Consider the following 19715-nt stretch of genomic DNA (forward strand, 5'->3'; position numbering starts at 1 on the left):
TTGCTGATATTGAGGTGGGATACAGGTAAAGTCATGGACAGGTTTGGTAGTATGGGTAGGGTTAAAGGGTAAAGGAAAGTGTAAAAAAAAGTGTAATTATGGATGTAATTGCATGCAGGTATTTTTTTTTTTTTTTTTTTTAAGTATAATGCAAACACATGCAAGTACACGGTAAGTGCATTGTATCATAACTAAATGTTAATACATAGCAGTTAATATACAGTGGGTCCACAATTTATGACAAAACATTGTTCTTTTTCCCATTCAAAACTATATTTGATGATTTTACAGAAAGGTATACATTTACAATCTCCATTTTGAAGAATGTACCAAATAGATCAGCTTCCAGGAACAACATGCATTCAGTAAGTACAAAACACACACTTTCCACAAGCATTTTGTCTGGACTTTGGATGAAATATAAAAATAACCAAAGGAAAATCAGTTATTTAGAGGAAGCTGGTCATTTATGAGTCACTACAGGATCTTTCCATCGCGGTTTGCTTCTTTGACAACACACAGCCTGTGTTTTCAACCTCTGGCCCAAAATTACCTGGTTTCCTTCAAAATCAAACACAGATGCCCAACATTCCTAGGTTTCAGCTTGTAAACACAACAAAATCAACAAGGTTTTAAAAGAGAAGATGATCAGTCAGGCAACTGGTAATGAATAGTTTGTGGCCATCTATGGGTGACTAGCCAAACAGTGGTGGAAAAGTTAGTCACTGTTGCCACCTAGTGGATAAAACATGAGCTGAAAATTAATGAAGGATTTCATTACAGAACTGATGCTGGGTTCCCACAATTTATGACCAATGAATTTTCACCGTCTGTGACGATCGTATACATAAAACATAATATTTTTTTTATAGAGGATTGCATCTAAAACCTGTAAAATTGATCCAAATAAATGCTTTAGAACAGTTAAAATTACACAATTGATCAAATATTTGGGGGCCGCAAGTTTTTGTTTTGAAAGCAGTTAATCATTTTATTCAGCAAATATACATTACATTGATCAAAAATGACAGTAAAGTCGGTTTACAAAAGCATTCAAATAATACTGTTATTTTGAACTTTCTATTCATCAAATAGTCCTAAGCATATTAAATATTAAGCAGCACAACAGTTTTTAACATTGATAATAATAAGAAATGATTCTTGAGCAGCAAATCAACATATCAGAATGATTTTGGAAGAATCATGTGACACTGAAGACTGGAGTAATGGAGTCCATCAGGAATAAATAACACTTTCAAATATATACATTTTAATAATATTAAAATTGAAAACAGTTATTTTAAATTGTAATTATGTTTCACAATATTACAGTTTTTTTTAATCAAATAAATTCAGCCTTGGTGATCATATAAGACTTTCAAAAAGTTACAAAATCTTACAGACCCCAAATTTTTGAACAGTAGTGTATATTAGTTACAGAATTGTCCAAGATTATTCATTTGCACAACTTTTCCAGGCCTGAAAGTCACATTTTCAAATTCTATAATATTTCAGTACTGTAGGAACCCTGTTGATAGAGTGAAAAAATATTCAAACTGAAGTGTGTTGTTTTTTTCCCATCCCAATTTTACTGTGCACAGAAAACTGAGTTAGCCATTAAAAATGTTGCTGAAGTGTCTCACAAGAAAACATACTAGAAATAAGAGAGCGTTTGGAAAGCCCAATAATTACACACTTTACCTTTGACCATTAAAGATTTCAGAAGTATGTTGTAGGATCCTTGAAAATGTGTTCAAAAACACACTTTCATTGTTTATTGTGGTGTTATGATGTTCAACACAATGACTCGCATAAGGAAAAAAAAAAAAAAATGTCCTTTGAGATCACACAGAACTGGAATAATTCATAAAAACTTGCCTGGTAAAATCCTTCCTTCATACAGAAAACATAATTTACGACAGCATCCCGAAACTCCATAGCTTTGTCATGCTGGAAATGTTGGCAACAGTCTTTCGTAGAATGATCCTATTATAAAACATGGCTAGATAAAAGATGTTAGTTAAATACTAAAATGAGGTTGAGGAGTATAACAGTAAATCCACTCTTTGCCTTGTGCTTCCGGTCTAATAGAAGCCAGTTTCTTGACCCGCCCAGTTCGGTGTCTAGAAAGATAATGGAGGATCATTAGTTGCATAAAAGATGCAGCATATACAGCAGAAGTTCTTACTCAAAACAATTTCTATTAAATGTGTTTGACATTAATATTTAAAATGCTCTGACTCAAGCAATCTCTCCAGAGTGAACAGCAAGCAAAATGCAGGACAGCAGAAGATGATTCACATGATGTGAATTGCTTTGCTGACATAAAATACGATTATTCAGATATTACGCAGAGTCTGGGCTTTGATTTGGGAGTGTGCGAGATATTTAAGGGAACTGTATGCCAGCTAATGCTGGCTAATGTTCAGTTAAGGAAAAATTGCTTCAATGTTTAAAAGCAAAAATTTCCCAGCACACTCATTTCATGACGGTAATGATCCCAATGAGGCCCGTCTGAGGGAAAACCTCATTACTACAACCCGTTTTGTTTGCTTTGAGTCTGGTACCTCGTTCCTGCTGCTGTGACTGATCTTCTTCTCGATGTTCATGGCCAGCATCTGACTCCGGAACGACAGGCTCTTGGTCTTCTCGATCACTTGTTGATACGGCGACACGGCGTTGTTGCCCATCACCACGTGACCCTGAGTAGATAACACCCATTAGAGAGGAGCAGTGTACTGAATAAGACTAAAACAATGCCTTTATAAATTATCAAACAACTTTTCTAAGTAATAGAATGAAAAAGTAAATGCTTCGGGGGATTTGAGTTTTCAAAGTCACTTTGGTTTTAAAGTGACTTGCAAAACTTCAGACAACTATTATACTAAATTACTTTTCCTATTAGGGGTGTGGGAAATATATTGTCTATGATAATATCGTACTATCTATAATATACAATCGATATATCGATAATATATCACTACTATAATATCGCAATCTGTCCCTCACTTTGAAAAAAAAAAATCAAGAATCAAGGTCCTCAGGATTGATTTTTTCAGGGTTGGAGCTAAACTCTGTATGACAGTGGCCCTCCAGGACCGAAGTTGCCCATCCCTGAGTAAGATATTACTTGTCACTGGCATTAGCACAGTCACTGCTTATAGAGTCAATGTAGTGTTTATCTTCATGTACCTACTCTTCAGCACAATGGTAACCACTAAAACTTCAACATGACAGAAACTCTTTTAAATGTCAAACATAACAGCATTAAACACACTAACAGGTTTTTCCGTTCCCTAAAAACAAATAAATTAACATTTAATTTAAACATTTATTCTCCTTATTCAATCCTATGCAAACCTGGTAAATAGAAATCCACTGCCTAATTTCCGAAGTTAAAGACAATTTCATTAAGTTACTACAACCAACTTTAAAAAAAAAAAAAGCCAATTAACACAGAAATTTGAGTTTAACTTACAGATGATATTAAGTTGATGTAATGATCAACATTATTATGTCAACAGAACTCTACAAAATAATGTTTGCAAACTTAAAAGGTTTAATTAAAACAATAAATGATCATTTTTAAATTGCAACCATGCATTTATTTAAGATGTGGTAACAGGTCCCATGAATTACTTTTTGTAATTTAACTTAGTGATTAAATTGAATAATTTGACATAATAAATGATGCATAAGCCACATTTAATTAGGTAAAAATGCAGATTACAGGTAAATATCCATTTAAACAAAATCCCAGAAAATATTACGATATTGTCAATACCGCACACCCCTAGTTCCTATATCAGCTTACAATAAAAGCACTATTCATTAACAAACACACACAAGAAAGGCAAGTAAACTGGTTGCGTTTCCCTTTAAACTCCAGTTAAAATGCTCAAACAATACAAAAAAATAATAATAAAAAAAAATGCCACCCTCATGATTCCGTCATACTCTGTAGATCTAAAATTGCACTTGTACACATTCAAACTTCGCTGACTGCACACAATGGTCAAAGATGTCAAACCAGACATGACTTGTCATGAAGGCAAGTAAGAAATGCACAAGCACAAAGGAATAGATTTATGAGAGGTACAGCTAACATGAAGACGACTCCAGAAGAATATAACATTTATAATGTATAATATAAAGTTGTATGTTCTTTTGGAAACACTTGCAATACCTTACGTGAAACAATTAATATTTTTACATTAATCTTAATGATAATTTCTACAAAATTAACACTTCAATAAATTAACATTAGTTATTGTATTATGAACAAAATGAATTACCAATGAATAATAGAATGTTTAAAAATGAACAGTAACCTAGATTAATAGTTAAAGCTATATAAAAAAAGTTGCTTTTGCTAATATCAATGTGTACCTTTATTGTAAATTTTTACTTGTGTTAACATTAACTTAACATTAATAATGATAATTAATAAAAATAAAAAACAGTTAGTTTACTTCGTAACAGTTACTTCGTTCATGTTAGTTTAATGTCTAATATTAACAGATACAACTTTTGATTTTAAAATGTAAAAGTAAATATTGAGATTTTTATCAACTAAGATTAATAAATGCTGCATAAATATTGTTCATTGTTAGTTCATGTTAAATAATGCCATCAAATGAAAGCCCAACTGTAAAAACTGCTGACAAAAAAAAAAATGAAAAAAGGCTTGAAACATGAGGGTGCGTAACTGATTTTTGTCAGAATTATCCCTTTAAGGTTCATATTGAGCTAAAAAATAAAATAAACGTAAGACTCAAAAAACTGCTTTAGGCTACAGGGCTCTACAGTGCGCCCATTTCACTCGCACATGCGAGTAAATATTTCGGCGTGCGAACGTGAAAAAATATTTGGGCGCACTCGTGCGAGTGACACAGCATTTTTCTATAGAAACAGCTGCAAATACATCATCATGAGGAGGGGGAGAGTAGGACACTATATTACCGGGAGATCAGTTATTTAGGCCTAAATCTTCAGTAGATAGTCTGTAGCCTCATAAAAAAAAAACTACAGTGCCCACACACGAACTATTTCAAAACAGCACGAATTCATTCGCTCTTAAAACATCCTCTGATATAAACAAGTAGGCCTAGACTTAAAATTTATTCATTTTCAGCATTTAGTCATTTATTTGTAATAACCACTTTAAGTGGGCTATTTAAAAATTGTTATTTATATGTTAAATTATGTTTTTAAAACATAAGCGCAGAGTGTTACGTAATATTGTGTGTGTGTTGAAAGAATTTGTCCGCAGCTGCTCAAAAAAAAAAAAAAAAGTCAAAAACCCCACTGTCAGTGTTTTGTAAGGAACAGGCAAATATGTAAAATTTAGCAGGAGACATTTTAATTATTTACTAATAAAACAGTTATTTTTTATGTCAGTGTCGGCTAGACAGATGAAGTTGACGACTCGCGATCTTCGCAGCGCCAGAGAGAAATGCACATTTCATACGAATTACATAAGCAGCGCAGTCTGTTTTCTTTCGTTTTGAATTGTTCTGCTTAAAAGTAGACATTTAAAGCTATCTATATGTCTCAGGTCTGTGAGGCAATAGGCTACCTTATAGCCCTACGCTGAGTTTCGGTTCATTTATGAGACGAGCTCCAGGTTCGCCAGTGCCTCCGTGTCCTGATTATCTATTTTCTAATAGCCTATAGGCCTATTTACTTATTTATTAAATCCAGACAATTGGTTGATGAAACATCGATTAAAATTAAGATACAATTAATACAAAACTAAATTAAATTTAAAGACAGGCTTTGTGCTTTCAGTTTGAGGTCTCTGTGAAAGTTTTAAAACATTCGTTTAGTGCCGCTTTAGAGCGCTCACGTCCGTAACGGAGAACTGTCTGTAACAATTTTTTTTTTTTTGTGAAATAAATTTCTACAAAAATGCGACTTAGTCCAGTGCGACTTAGGCTATATATGTTTTGTGGCGCATTTTTTGACTGATATGCGACTCCGGAGCGACATAAAATAGGCTACGGTAAGTTATGTATTCTTTTTGTGCAAATGTCCCATAAATTCCCATCCTTTAAGGATTAATTGATGTCCCGTTGACCGGTCCATTGCATTACGAATAAAGCTAATCAATAAAGTCAAAAATGTGATGTTTATTTAGGCGCACCAGTGCTCCTTGTTCAAAAAGTAAGTGTAGAGCCCTGGGCTATGTGTACCTTATTTAAACAGTGTACCAACAAACGTCCCTGTTTCACTGTCAGAGGGAGTCTAGTGCGTCTCAAACTAATGGGCTTTGTGTTTGGACATGTGTTCTGCACCCCAAAGCTCGCTCACCAGTTTGGAGTCGATTTTGGCATCCAGTCTGGCATTGCGGATCAAGTTTACGATCCATCTCTCAGCCTCCTCGGGGGTCATATTCAGCTTATCTGCCAACATGCTGCCCAGAGACAGGAAGAGCGATGGATGAGAGGGAGAAAATGAGAAATTATGAGATTGGCTAAGGTCAACAACAAGCTGTAGCTCTCCTCTTCAAACAAGAGTTCAAACAGTCTCAGTGAAAATCAATCAGTGTAATAAACACAAGCAGGTGACATGAATTAAGATGGACCACCATGTCTAAGATTAAATGTGAACACAACAGGGTTCCTAAATAGTGGTGTTCAAAGAAACTTTTAAAGGGGGAACTATTGTGCTTTTTTGCATTTTGTTGCTTTTTGAGCATGAAAAAGGTCTGCAAAGTAACAAAGAACAAAGTCCACTCCAGTAACTGTTTCTGAAATCCCTGAAACAGCTCGATTGTAGTCTTGAGTTTTTGTCTGGGAACGAACCCGTCATAATAATCCTCGTTTTAATAATTCCCGCCCAAGGCATACAAAAAAAGTGGTGAGGCCTGGTTCTGTTGCATTAGTAGTGTGTTAAAACTCGCGGTTATGGTAAGGGACGTGACTCTTCCGAAACACGCTTGAAGTGTGGTTGACCAATCACAACACACTGGTCCAGCCGACCAATCACAGAACACTGCTTTTTTCGGAAGGAGGGACTTCATAGAGACAGGAACTAAAGAGGGCTGCATTTCCCAAAAGCATCGCAAGCCCAAGTAGATCAACTTAGCTCACGATGCTTTTGAGAAACGCAGTCCAGAGCATTACTGACAGACTGGAAATAGAGGTGCTGCAATAAAAAAAAGTGAATATAATAAAAAATTATGTGTTTTTTGAACATTCAAGTATAAAAACCTTTTCTAGTAGACCCCGTAAAACAAAATCAAGAATTAAAAAAAAAAAAAAAATAGGTCCCTTTAACAACCATCAATGTAACGCCTATAAATGTTATAGAGCAAACGAAAACTAAAACCAACAAACATTTGTTACTTTATTTCAATTCACTTAATGTTAAACGCACACACCCGAATAAAACTATAAATAAAACTATAAATAACTCTAATAGTATCTCAATGATACTAAAATAACACGTAACAGTTGTACTCTCCATCTAGCTATCCTTAGCTCAGTATTCAGAATGTACACCATTGTGATGTCAGATTTGGATGGGGTCCATTGATCCTGGCAGCGCAGTGAATCCTCGCAGCACGCTACGCTCTTTTTACAGCGCTAAGAGGATTAGCACACACTAGTCTATCAAGATTCATCCTAGGGGGCGGGTTACCTGATGCTGATGCACTGATGGATCCGGCAGAAGGTCTCGAAGATGAACAGCCGTGCGTTTTCAATGAAATCCTCCAAGCAGGCTACCAAGAAGAAGTCGTTCACCAGCACCTTGAAAACAAATAGAGTCCATTCAAATGATGTGTTTTAGAAGTTGTGTAAATATTGTTGATGGTCCACTGAAAGGCAAGGAGACTGAACTATGTACTTTTAAAAATGTAAAAAAAAAAAAAAGGTCACTTCATTTTACATTAAAACCAATTCATATTTTTAATAGAAAATAAACTTTCTCCAATAAACCTTTACAGTAAAGTGTGTGAGTTCTGCACACAAATGCAGTACCACAAACAGAATTGCAAAAATACAGGTCTAATAAATATATATATATATATATATATATATATACCGGTATATATAAAAAAAATATATATATATAAATATATATATAAATATATATATATATATATATATATATATATATATATATATATATATATATATATATATATATATATATATATATATTTTTTTTTTTTTTTTTTAATATATACCGGTATATATATATATATATATATAGATATATATATAGATAGATATATATATATATATATATAGACAAATCCCACTGGCGTAAACTGAAATGGTGTTGAAAAGGCAGTTGAGATTATGTTTTCACAGGTCTGAATGCTGAACACTCCCTCTGGCCACATCTAAGAGAGGAGCTGCCTCATAACTGTAGGTCTGAGAACTGACAGCAGAAAGGCTTTGAAAAGCCCAGTGGGAAACGGCATTAAATTACAGAAGACAGGGATTTGCAGTGGATGAATACATATGGCTTCAAGCAAAACCGTTCTTCTCAATGTATGCCTCCAAACGACTCAAACTGAGGGAAACAGTGTTAGTTGGAATCACAGGGATGACAGGCCTGGTAACACACAGCGGGTGGTGATCTTACCGACTCGCACTCCCTCAGTTTTTTCTGGGCGCTGTCGAAATCAAAGTTAACATAGAGGCACTCCACAAACTCTGTGATGGGATCCTTGTATGTGTATGACTCCTGTTGAGAGAGTGAAAGCAGAGTGAAACATTAATCTCGTGCTAATTTGACAGCGAGTGCCAAAGTCTGAGGTATAAATGTGGCGTCGCCCCAAGAAGCACTCTGACGACTACATTTAAAAAGAGACGCTAATTCACAAACTCTGAATCAATACTTAAAAGGAAGCACATTTAAAATGAGCGTAATTGAATGCGATGATGCTTGTCGTGATAGAAACCTCAAAGGAGAACCTGTGAGCTCATTCATCTGAACCACAAAGAAGACAATCTTCAAAACAACCTGAACTCAAATAAACTCTATCGGCTCGGATGCACTTTCATAAAAACAGTGGTTTTATGCATATTAGCATGTGTGATCAAGGAATGGTCAACTAGTTGGTTTATCTTCATTTTTTCTTGAGTTTTTATTTTAGCATTTAATATTTAAAGCATAAGGATGTTGATATTGATATTAACATAAGAGTATTAATATGATGATACTCTTATAATTCAGCAGTTAATATCTGAACGCATCATACATTGGTCTACACAATGTGACAATTAACACAGTAAAATCTAGCACACAACACTGAGCAAACCTAGCGATTTCATTGTCCAAAGGAACCATGAAACATTAGGCTACATTATCCATTTTGTTAATTTATGGCAAACAAACAACATGACCCTAAACCAGAGTAAAGGGGCGGTTACACTACTTTTTGTTCCATTGGCTTTTATACAAATATACATAAATGCGGAAGCCCAGAAACGCAAGCTCATGCATTTGGGAACGTAGCGAGCACCAGCTACGCATTATTTTCACATTTGCATAATTTCCAACATTTTTGTAGGAAGATGATTACAGCATTTCACTAGATAATAGCTCAAGAAATAATAGCTCAACTTCAGTTTCTGTCAAAATAATGGCTCATGGGTTTGAAAATGTAGAAATTAGGACAAAAGTATTTTAATTTCCTACTGTAGCATAAAGTAAAATAATATATTCATGAAATATTTATTTTTATTTGTTTTGTTTCACAATATATGGCTATTACTGTCATAGAAATAATAATATAAAATTATTATTATTATAATATTATAATTGTTTGGCTTCCTAAAACACCAGTGTGAATGTTGTAGCCTATTGGTTAGAGATTCAGACTGGTAACCCGGTCGTTGTGCCGTTGATCAATGCACCTAACCCCCAATCGCTCCCCGGGCGCCACAGTGAATGGTTGGCCACTGCTCCGGGTGTGTGTGTCCACGGTGTGGACAGTGTGTGTTCACTACTCACTACTCCTAATGTGTGTGCACTAACTTGGATAGGGTAAATGCAGAGGACAAACCCAGAGTATGGCCTTCACTTCACTTTAATGTAGACTGAGACACTATATCACAACTAACAAGAGGGTTGAGTTCCCATTTAAAGTACAAGTCAATTCACCGACTTTTTTCTTTATTCAATTTGCACACTGAACTCTCAAAGAAGAATTTAACTTTAATGTACAAAAACATATGGGGTTATGCCCCCGATTCCCCCTAGAGAAACACCATAGTCTAACAAAATCCTGTGGGAAACACTGGTGACATCATATCACGCCCATTGCAGCGTCCATAGTAATTTCACGCAAAATTTCCACGGCATAACTATATACCCACTAGTCATTCAGAAAATCCACCGCCCACTTAAATCTGCGGCGATCATGCTAACCTGTTGGATGACTTTGACCAGGTCTTTGAGGACCTGTCGTCGTTTCCTCACGTCCTTGTTGGTAATGACGGCCGTGGTCAGGTAGCGCAGAATGTGGGGGCACATGGTCTGAATTGCGTTCAAGTACCTAAGAAACAGACAACATCCATCAGTAATGCAAAACATTTTTTTATTCATCACAGTTCAAAAGCTTGGGGTCAGTAAATTTTTTTTTTTTTTAAAGAAAATAGGAAATTTATATTTTTATTCAGCAAGGATGCATTAAATTGATTAAAAGTGATATTTACCATGTTAAAAAAGATTTGTATTTCAAATAAATACTGTTCTTTTAAAATCTCTATTCATTAAAGAATCCTGAAAAAAAATTTTTTTTTAATGATAATAAGAAGAAATGTTTGTTTTTTAAGCAGCAAATCAGCATATTAGAATGATTTCTGAAGGATCATGTGACACTGAAGACTGGAGTAATGATGCTGAAAATTCAGCTTTGCCATTATTTTTGACATAACTTTGTATTTTTGATCAAATAATAGCCTTGGTGCCCAATTCTTTCAAAAACATTTACAGATAAAATATTACAGAGCCCAAACTTTTGAACTGTAGTGTATACGTTTTATGTTTTGCAATAACAAATATATTTTTCAGATTTTCCAATAACAGAAACATTCCAAAATTAAATAATACTGAATCAGAATTTGAAAAACTGAATCAAATAAATTCAAGAAATCAGTACAGATATGTAGCTCTAAAAACCAAAGGCAATTATAAACCATGAGAAAAGTGGATTTTTTGTCCAAAAAAAGAAAACTTTGATTGGTTCCTGTTTTAAAATTACATCAGTGTGGTCTTTCAAACACTCAACACAGAGTGTCATCTTCAAAGTGCTCAGACTGAGCAAAGCTCATTATATGGTCATGCAAACAAGCACTGTACCCCCTAAAAATGTAACGCTTTCAAGAGCAAATCTCATTAACAGTGAATTTTCCAGCTATTGATGCAAACACAACACACACATCATGGCAAGTCCCTTTAGCAAGTGATAACAAAAATGTTATGCAAATGTGGTTTCTTGCATTCCTTCATTCTTTAATGAGCAATTTGAGAGTGCTTGTAATAACAAAGAGGGAATTTTGTGTCGTCGTACTCACTGGGGCTGATAGAGAAACAGCTCGATGATGTTGTCTCTGCCTTTGGGGTGGTTAAAGAAGACAAACAGAGACCAGTGTATGAGCCACGTCCTCTGCTGCAGCGACTGAAGAGGGGAACTCACCGACTGAACCGTGGCAGGAAAGAAAAACAGGGTTTCATTAAAAATGTCAACATTGCTTCAGCCTTCTGTCATATCATTGACGTTACATTACTAGTACGGACTAGCAAAGCAAGCGAGGCCGTAGTAAATCCACACACATCCATCTTTAACTGCACTGCAAATAAAAATTCCAAGCATTTACTTCTCAAAGCTGATGCAATGTAAATGTCATCCTGGTCAATTTTGTGTGTATAGTTGATCTAATGCCTGATGTCTGCTAGAGGACTGTTATATCTGAGCTCAAAGGAACATGGGTAACACAGCAAATTAAACTGGGACGAATATTGGATTTCTCCAGCTGATGAAATACAACCGCAAAGCTTCTATTATACAGGGGAGACAGAGGATTGAAGGATGCCGGACAGACGTACGTTGTTGTCGATGGTCTCTCGTAAGCGGGTCAGGTCCTCCATGGCCGCCTCCCAGTTCTGCATGAGGATCTCGGACGCCAGTTTTCCCCAGAGAGAGCTAAGAGCGTTCCTGTCCGTTGAGGGAACCTGAGTCATGACAACAAAACATATTGATTTTGTTGGTATCAATTCTCTGCCAATTTCTACAATGAGATTTCATTGATCCAGCTCCCACAGCTATACATTTTTCAGATATACTGTTGCTTTGGCGTTGATGAAAATTGTCACGTCTCTATTGGTTAGGACACAATTTTGAACCCAACAACTGACTTTTATTTTATTTGGAAATCATTGAGAACATTTTTCACAAATAAATTATATATATATATATATATATATATATATATATATATATATATATATATATATATATATATATATATATATATATATATATATATATATATATATATATATACAGTGAGGAAAATAAGTATTTAAACACCCTGCTATTTTGCAAGTTCTCCCACTTGGAAATCATCGAGGGGTCTGAAATTGTCATCGTAGGTGCATGTCCACTGTGAGAGACATAATCTAAAAAAAAAAAATCCAGAAATCACAATATATGATTTTTTTAACTATTTATTTGTATGATACAGCTGCAAATAAGTATTTGAACACCTGTCTATCAGCTAGAATTCTGACCCTCAAAGACCTGTTAGTCTGCCTTTAAAATGTCCACCTCCACTCCATTTATTATCCTAAATTAGATGCACCTGTTTGAGGTCGTTAGCTGCATAAAGACACCTGTCCACCCCATACAATCAGTAAGAATCCAACTACTAACATGGCCAAGACCAAAGAGCTGTCCAAAGACACTAGAGACAAAATTGTACACCTCCACAAGGCTGGAAAGGGCTACGGGGAAATTGCCAAGCAGCTTGGTGAAAAAAGGTCCACTGTTGGAGCAATCATTAGAAAATGGAAGAAGCTAAACATGACTGTCAATCTCCCTCGGACTTGGGCTCCATGCAAGATCTCACCTCGTGGGGTCTCAATGATCCTAAGAACGGTGAGAAATAAGCCCAGAACTACACGGGAGGAGCTGGTCAATGACCTGAAAAGAGCTGGGACCACCGTTTCCAAGGTTACTGTTGGTAATACACTAAGACGTCATGGTTTGAAATCATGCATGGCATGGAAGGTTCCCCTGCTTAAACCAGCACATGTCAAGGCCTGTCTTAAGTTTGCCAATGACCATTTGGATGATCCAGAGGAGTCATGGGAGAAAGTCATGTGGTCAGATGAGACCAAAATAGAACTTTTTGGTCATAATTCCACTAAACGTGTTTGGAGGAAGAAGAATGATGAGTACCATCCCAAGAACACCATCCCTACTGTGAAGCATGGGGGTGGTAGCATCATGCTTTGGGGGTGTTTTTCTGCACATGGGACAGGGCGACTGCACTGTATTAAGGAGAGGATGACCGGGGCCATGTATTGCGAGATTTTGGGGAACAACCTCCTTCCCTCAGTTAGAGCATTGAAGATGGGTCGAGGCTGGGTCTTCCAACATGACAATGACCCGAAGCACACAGCCAGGATAACCAAGGAGTGGCTCTGTAAGAAGCATATCAAGGTTCTGGCATGGCCTAGCCAGTCTCCAGACCTAAACCCAATAGAGAATCTTTGGAGGGAGCTCAAACTCCGTGTTTCTCAGCGACAGCCCAGAAACCTGACTGATCTAGAGAAGATCTGTGTGGAGGAGTGGGCCAAAATCCCTCCTGCAGTGTGTGCAAACCTGGTGAAAAACTACAGGAAACGTTTGACCTCTGTAATTGCAAACAAAGGCTACTGTACCAAATATTAACATTGATTTTCTCAGGTGTTCAAATACTTATTTGCAGCTGTATCATACAAATAAATAGTTAAAAAATCATACATTGTGATTTCTGGATTTTTTTTTTTTGATTATGTTTCTCGCAGTGGACATGCACCTACGATGACAATTTCAGACCCCTCCGTGATTTCTAAGTGGGAGAACTTGCAAAATAGCAGGGTGTTCAAATACTTATTTTCCTCACTGTGTATATATATATATATATATATATAGTGCAATGCATAAGTTAATACACCCATGCTAAAGTTGACTAAAAAGAGGAATAAAAAATCATATTTTGGAAATTGAACTTAATGCCTTAATTTAAAAAATGAGGAAAAATCCAACCTTTTAGGACACCAATTTTCTTTGTGAATGAATAATGTATCGTAAATAAATAAATGTTCTTCCTTAAAATACATGGTGCATAAGTGTGTACACCCCTATGTTAAATTCCCATAGAGGCAGGCAGATTTTTATTTTTAAGTATTTTTTATTTTTTTTATTAATTTTTAGGATATTATGCATCCTGATAAAGTTCCCTTGGCCTTTGGAATTAAAATAGCCCCACATCATCACATAGCATTCACCATACCTAGAGATTGGCATGGTTTTATTTCAGTTAGCCTAAAAGCTAGGCTAAGTTTGATTTGCATTGAGAGATGATCTTATGGAAAGTACCCCATGCCAATCTCTAGGTATGGTGAAGGCTATGTGATGATGTGGGGCTATTTTAATTCCAAAGGCCAAGGGAACTTTATCAGGATGCATAGTATCCTAAAAATTAATAAAAAAAAAAAATACTTAAAAATAAAAATCTGCCTGCCTCTATGGGAATTTAACATAGGGGTGTACACACTTATGCACCATGTATTTTAAGGAAGAACATTTATTTATTTACGATACATTATTCATTCACAAAGAAAATTGGTGTCCTAAAAGGTTGGATTTTTCCTAATTTTTTAAATTAAGGCATTAAGTTCAATTTCCAAAATATGATTTTTTATTCCTCTTTTTAGTCAACTTTAGCATGGGTGTATTAACTTATGCATTGCACTGTATATAAATATTTGCAATTTAAATTGCTATTCTTAAGCTAAATTATTGATATTATCAGCAGCCAATACTCCTGTCCTCATTGTCACATGATCCTTCAGAATTGCTTCATTTTAATATGCTGATTCGGTGCTCAAGAAACATTTTTTATTACTATTAATGTTGAAAACAGCTGCTTTGCAATATTTTTGTAGAAACGGTTATACATTTCTCTCTATAATTTTTTATTTTTTTTAAAGAATGGCATTAAATTGAAATCTTTTGTAACATTATAAATGTCTTTACTGTCACTTTTGATCAATTTAACAGATCTTTGCTGAACATATATATTTTTTGCAAATAAATAAATTACAAATCTTACTTGTCCTGAACTTTTGAACAGTATAAATATTTTAAATATCACCAAAATAGCTTTGCTTATATCAAGATATGTCTGCTAATAATTTTCAAAAAATATTCAAAAAATCAGACATATACTAGTATAAGCAAAATTATTTTTGCGAATTTAAAACATAGCAGTTACAATGCATAATATTTTTGTTTATGTTCCTTTAACGGTTTTTCTAACCATCTCAAGGTACTGTTACTGGTTGTCTGTACAAGCAAATTATTAAAAACAAAACACTTTAACTGTTAAAGCACTCAGGGAAGAAACAAATTAATTTGCTTCTATTTTCATTCATTTCAGTGTCAATTTCACACTTCACAAATCAAATAACCAAAAACATAGGATAAACACTAGCAGTCTGGCTTACATGAACAAGAACACTTACTAGCACACGGAAGAAGTAGAGATACTCCGCAGCCCCAGAGTAGTTGCCACACTCATACTGGAATTTGGCATAGCGGTATAGCGTATCCAAATATTCCTGACGAAACTGAGGGAGAAGAATACAGAGGTAACGCAAAATGGCAGTGAAATGAAATATTCAACGATGCAATAAGCTGTTGATTAGCTTCTCTGAAAATAAAAAAGGAATAATTGGTTATAGTTTGAGGTATGTTGCAAAACTTACACTATGTTTGTCTGCTAAATATTCAAACAGCATCCTTCCATCTCTAAGAAAAAAAAAAGTGCATCTTAGTAGTGACTTTGCAGATGTTAAGCCACTTGCATGACCACTAAACACACCAGATATTGTATTTCAAGGTGCAGTACAGCAATATGATGACTCAGACCTGGTGGACTGCATTTGTCTCTGAGTCTCTGGATCTTCAAACATCTTCACTATGGGTTCAGTCTCAGACTGGAGCTGCTTCAGCTGGGCCACCACTGTGGTTCTTTTCTCCCTTAAGGCTACACAGAGAGAAATTATTACATGTAATAATATACATGAAATATACAGTACCGATCAAAAGTTTGGAAGTATTATTATTTTTTTATGTTTTTCAATGAAGTTTCTTATGCTCATCAAGCCTGCATTTACTTGATCAAAAATACAGAAAATACTGTAATATTTCAAAATATTTAAAATGATGGTTTTCTATTTTAATATACTTTAAAATATGATTTATTTCTGTGATGCAAAGCTGAATTTTCATCAGTGATTACTCCAGTCTTCGGTGTCACATGATCCTTCAGAAATCATTCTAATATGCTGATTTGATCAGTTTATTATTATCAATGTTGGAGATAGTTGTGCTGCTTAATACTAATTATATTAATATAATATTAATTATATTAATAACATTAATTAATACTAATATTTATATTTTTGGAACATGTGATACTTTTTCAGGATTAATTGATGAAAAACAAATTAAAAAGAACAGCCTTTATTCAAAATAGAAATATTTTCTAACAATATAAATCTTTACTATCATTTTTTATTCATTTAACACATTCTTAATGAATAAAAGTATGAATTTCTTTCAAAAAAATAAAACATTACAGGGCCCAAACTTTTAAACGGTAGTGTAGCTTATATTGTTAAAAACTATTTATAATTTGAATAAATGCTGTTCTTTTTTAAACTTTTTGTTCATAAAAGTATTTGAAAAGAGTATCACAATTTAAGCAGCACAACTCTTTCCAACACTGACAATAAACCAGCAAATCAGAATGATTTCTGAAGGATCATGTGACACTAAATTAATGACGCTGGAAATTCAGATTTAGGCTACATAACAGAAATAAAATATATTTTGAAGTATTAAAATATAACACCCTTATTTTAAATTGTAATAATATTTCACAACATTAATGTTTTTTTCTGTATTTTTGATCAAATAAATGTAGGCTTGATGAGCATACAAGACTTTTATAAAAAAACATTAAAAATAGTAGCCTAATATTTCCAAATTTGTGACCGGTACTGTATAGTAACACACTCTATTTGATGTAAAAATCTTAATTACATGTAATTGCTCAGTCAGTGTTTCAAGTGCGGAAAGACTTCAATAAAAGTGCTTGTAAAGAATATGTCAGGTAACCTTACATTTACCTCAGGAAAGCCATTCAATGATCATAAACCCATCAGTTAGCTAGAAAAATTAACTCTGAAGTGGAGCATTTTACTAAATATATATTATGCACCCTTACATTTTACATATTCATTACATTTTAACTTAACCTGTTCATCAACATTTAGGACTTGAATCAAAACATATATAATATATCTGGCTGGCCTGGGGATTGACACTAATTTCACAATTTGATTTCAATTCACAGGCTTGCGATTTGATTCATTTCCAGATATACATATGTTTTTATTTAACTCTATTTTAGGTGAGCGGGGAAATACGTACAATGTGGAATTTCTTTGTCAGGATAAAGGTTCTTATATACGTCCATGGCGAAGTCCACCATGTTCGTTTCACTGAGAAGATCCAGCTTTCCTTGGAGAAGTTCTTTCTCATTGTAGATCTGAGGTGACAATAAACATCATATTTAACAGCACTATATCAGGATTTTTTAATATATATGCCTGACTTTAAATTGAAGAGATATTATGCAACATAATAACATGATTTTAACAGACATGCATCAAAGTCAAAGCACTGAAATACTACATGACATAACGTACATATTTTCATTTATCTCACAAACAAGTACTTTCGTTGAGCCAAGTGATGGCATCACACAGTAATAGTATTTTAACATATACCACAACAATTACTCATGACAATATTTAAGTATTTATGGCATACGTGTTACTTTGAAGAATATCATGGTGTTATTACAACAAAATAACACTATGTCCAAATATAATATTATACAAGTAGAAATAAAATGAGACATGAGTTACGAAATAAAAATGTATGCTTTAAATTAAGCTGACCAGTCAAAAATAATACAAAACAAGTAAACGTTTAATGCAATTATCACTATAAAGAGGTGATTTCTGCTTTAATATCAGATAAGAAAACCAAATAATTTATCCAGACCAGCTGACTTTCCGCCACACGTGGCGCTGCACGATTAGCGACTACCAAATAATTAAGAATATAGCAGAGTAACGAAGTATTTACTTTACACTACTGTGGTTTATATATTACCTCCTTGACAGAAAGAAATTCCAGCAGCGGAAAGACCAAATGTCGGTCTAAAAAATGCGCAATCTTGGTGGTCAGGTCGTACTCCGCCATTTTGGAAACGGAAATGAGCTTCTAAATAACTTTATTCAAACACTGAAGAGACAACAATGACCTGCTGCACTCCACAATCACTCTCAGTCATTCCCATTAGTAGATTGGTGTTTATTGTTAGTATACAACTGTTCATATCCTCATGAGACACAGAAATATATATTTTTTCCTCTGTAGAGGACATTATATTTTAACAATTTTCTTTGAGACCATTTATAAGCCACAGTTTTAGCACATCCAGGGCTTTTCAGAGGTGGGGTCATTCCTGGTATGCGGTGACTTTCCTGTCCCAATGATTTATTTACTCATATTTTCTCTAAAATGATTATTTTATATTTATAATAAATGTCTTAAATTGTAGATTTAAATATTCTTTACCATTTAAAGAGAGATAATAGACATTAAAAATACTATTTTGTATTTTACACAATTTTAATTGATGTATGCATTCATGTCCTCAGTGCACAGTAATCAACTTCTGCAAGAAATATAAACCATGAAATGACAAAAACCTCAAAATATTTTTAAATTATGTTATTGACTAGGCTAAATTGCCTCTAATCATACATATAAATCATGTGAAAATATAGGTCTTTTTCTTTCAATTTTCTTCAATTACTGTGTCCCTGAAGTCATCTTCCACCCTGTTAGTGTGTACTTGTCTGCCTTCCAAATCTGACTGCAATTTCATTGATACCATTTTCAAGAAGTGACATCATTTCTTTTTCCCGCTGGAATTCAACTGTACAAACTAAGATAAGCTTCAACTCTCACTCATAACTTTTTTTTTAGTTTTTGAAATGTTATCCTGCTTGTCCCACCCTTAAAGTTCCACCCTGTTAGGCTATGTTATTGAGAATGTTTGTCCTATCAAAAAAATGTAAAAACAAATCTGACATAGTTATAAAAGTTCTGTTCATCTGTATAAGGTTAGCTAGCTAAATGTTGATCACTCAAAGAGCTATGACTAACTTAGCTCAGAATTTTCCACCCTGTTAGGTCTATAAACCTAACAGGGTGGAATGTGAAACTAACAGGGTGGAAATTCTAATCGAATTTTGTATATGTTTGTTAATAGTTAATTCAAATGAATTATAGTATCTTTATTTTTAATCAAATATAAATAAATAAAAATGTAATTTAT

The 19715-nt window shown here is 34.3% G+C and overlaps 1 protein-coding gene across 1 annotated transcript; it reads right to left on the reverse strand.

Moving 5' to 3' along the window:
• Positions 1-259: 259 nt before the first annotated feature.
• eif3eb (eukaryotic translation initiation factor 3, subunit E, b) lies at positions 260-18575 on the reverse strand. The gene is made up of 13 exons (XM_079878559.1): positions 18482-18575; positions 17732-17849; positions 16163-16280; positions 16000-16042; positions 15757-15861; positions 12070-12195; positions 11538-11662; positions 10390-10516; positions 8599-8700; positions 7645-7754; positions 6313-6415; positions 2568-2702; positions 260-2123 (listed from the first exon to the last, which is right to left on the reverse strand). Exons 1-13 carry the CDS (start codon positions 18569-18571, stop codon positions 2085-2087), a joined length of 1341 nt encoding a protein of 446 aa, XP_079734685.1. The 5' UTR covers positions 18572-18575; the 3' UTR covers positions 260-2084.
• Positions 18576-19715: the final 1140 nt, after the last annotated feature.

This window comes from Squalius cephalus (assembly GCF_949319135.1).
Source record: "Squalius cephalus genome assembly, chromosome: 8".
Taxonomy (NCBI): domain Eukaryota; kingdom Metazoa; phylum Chordata; class Actinopteri; order Cypriniformes; family Leuciscidae; genus Squalius; species Squalius cephalus.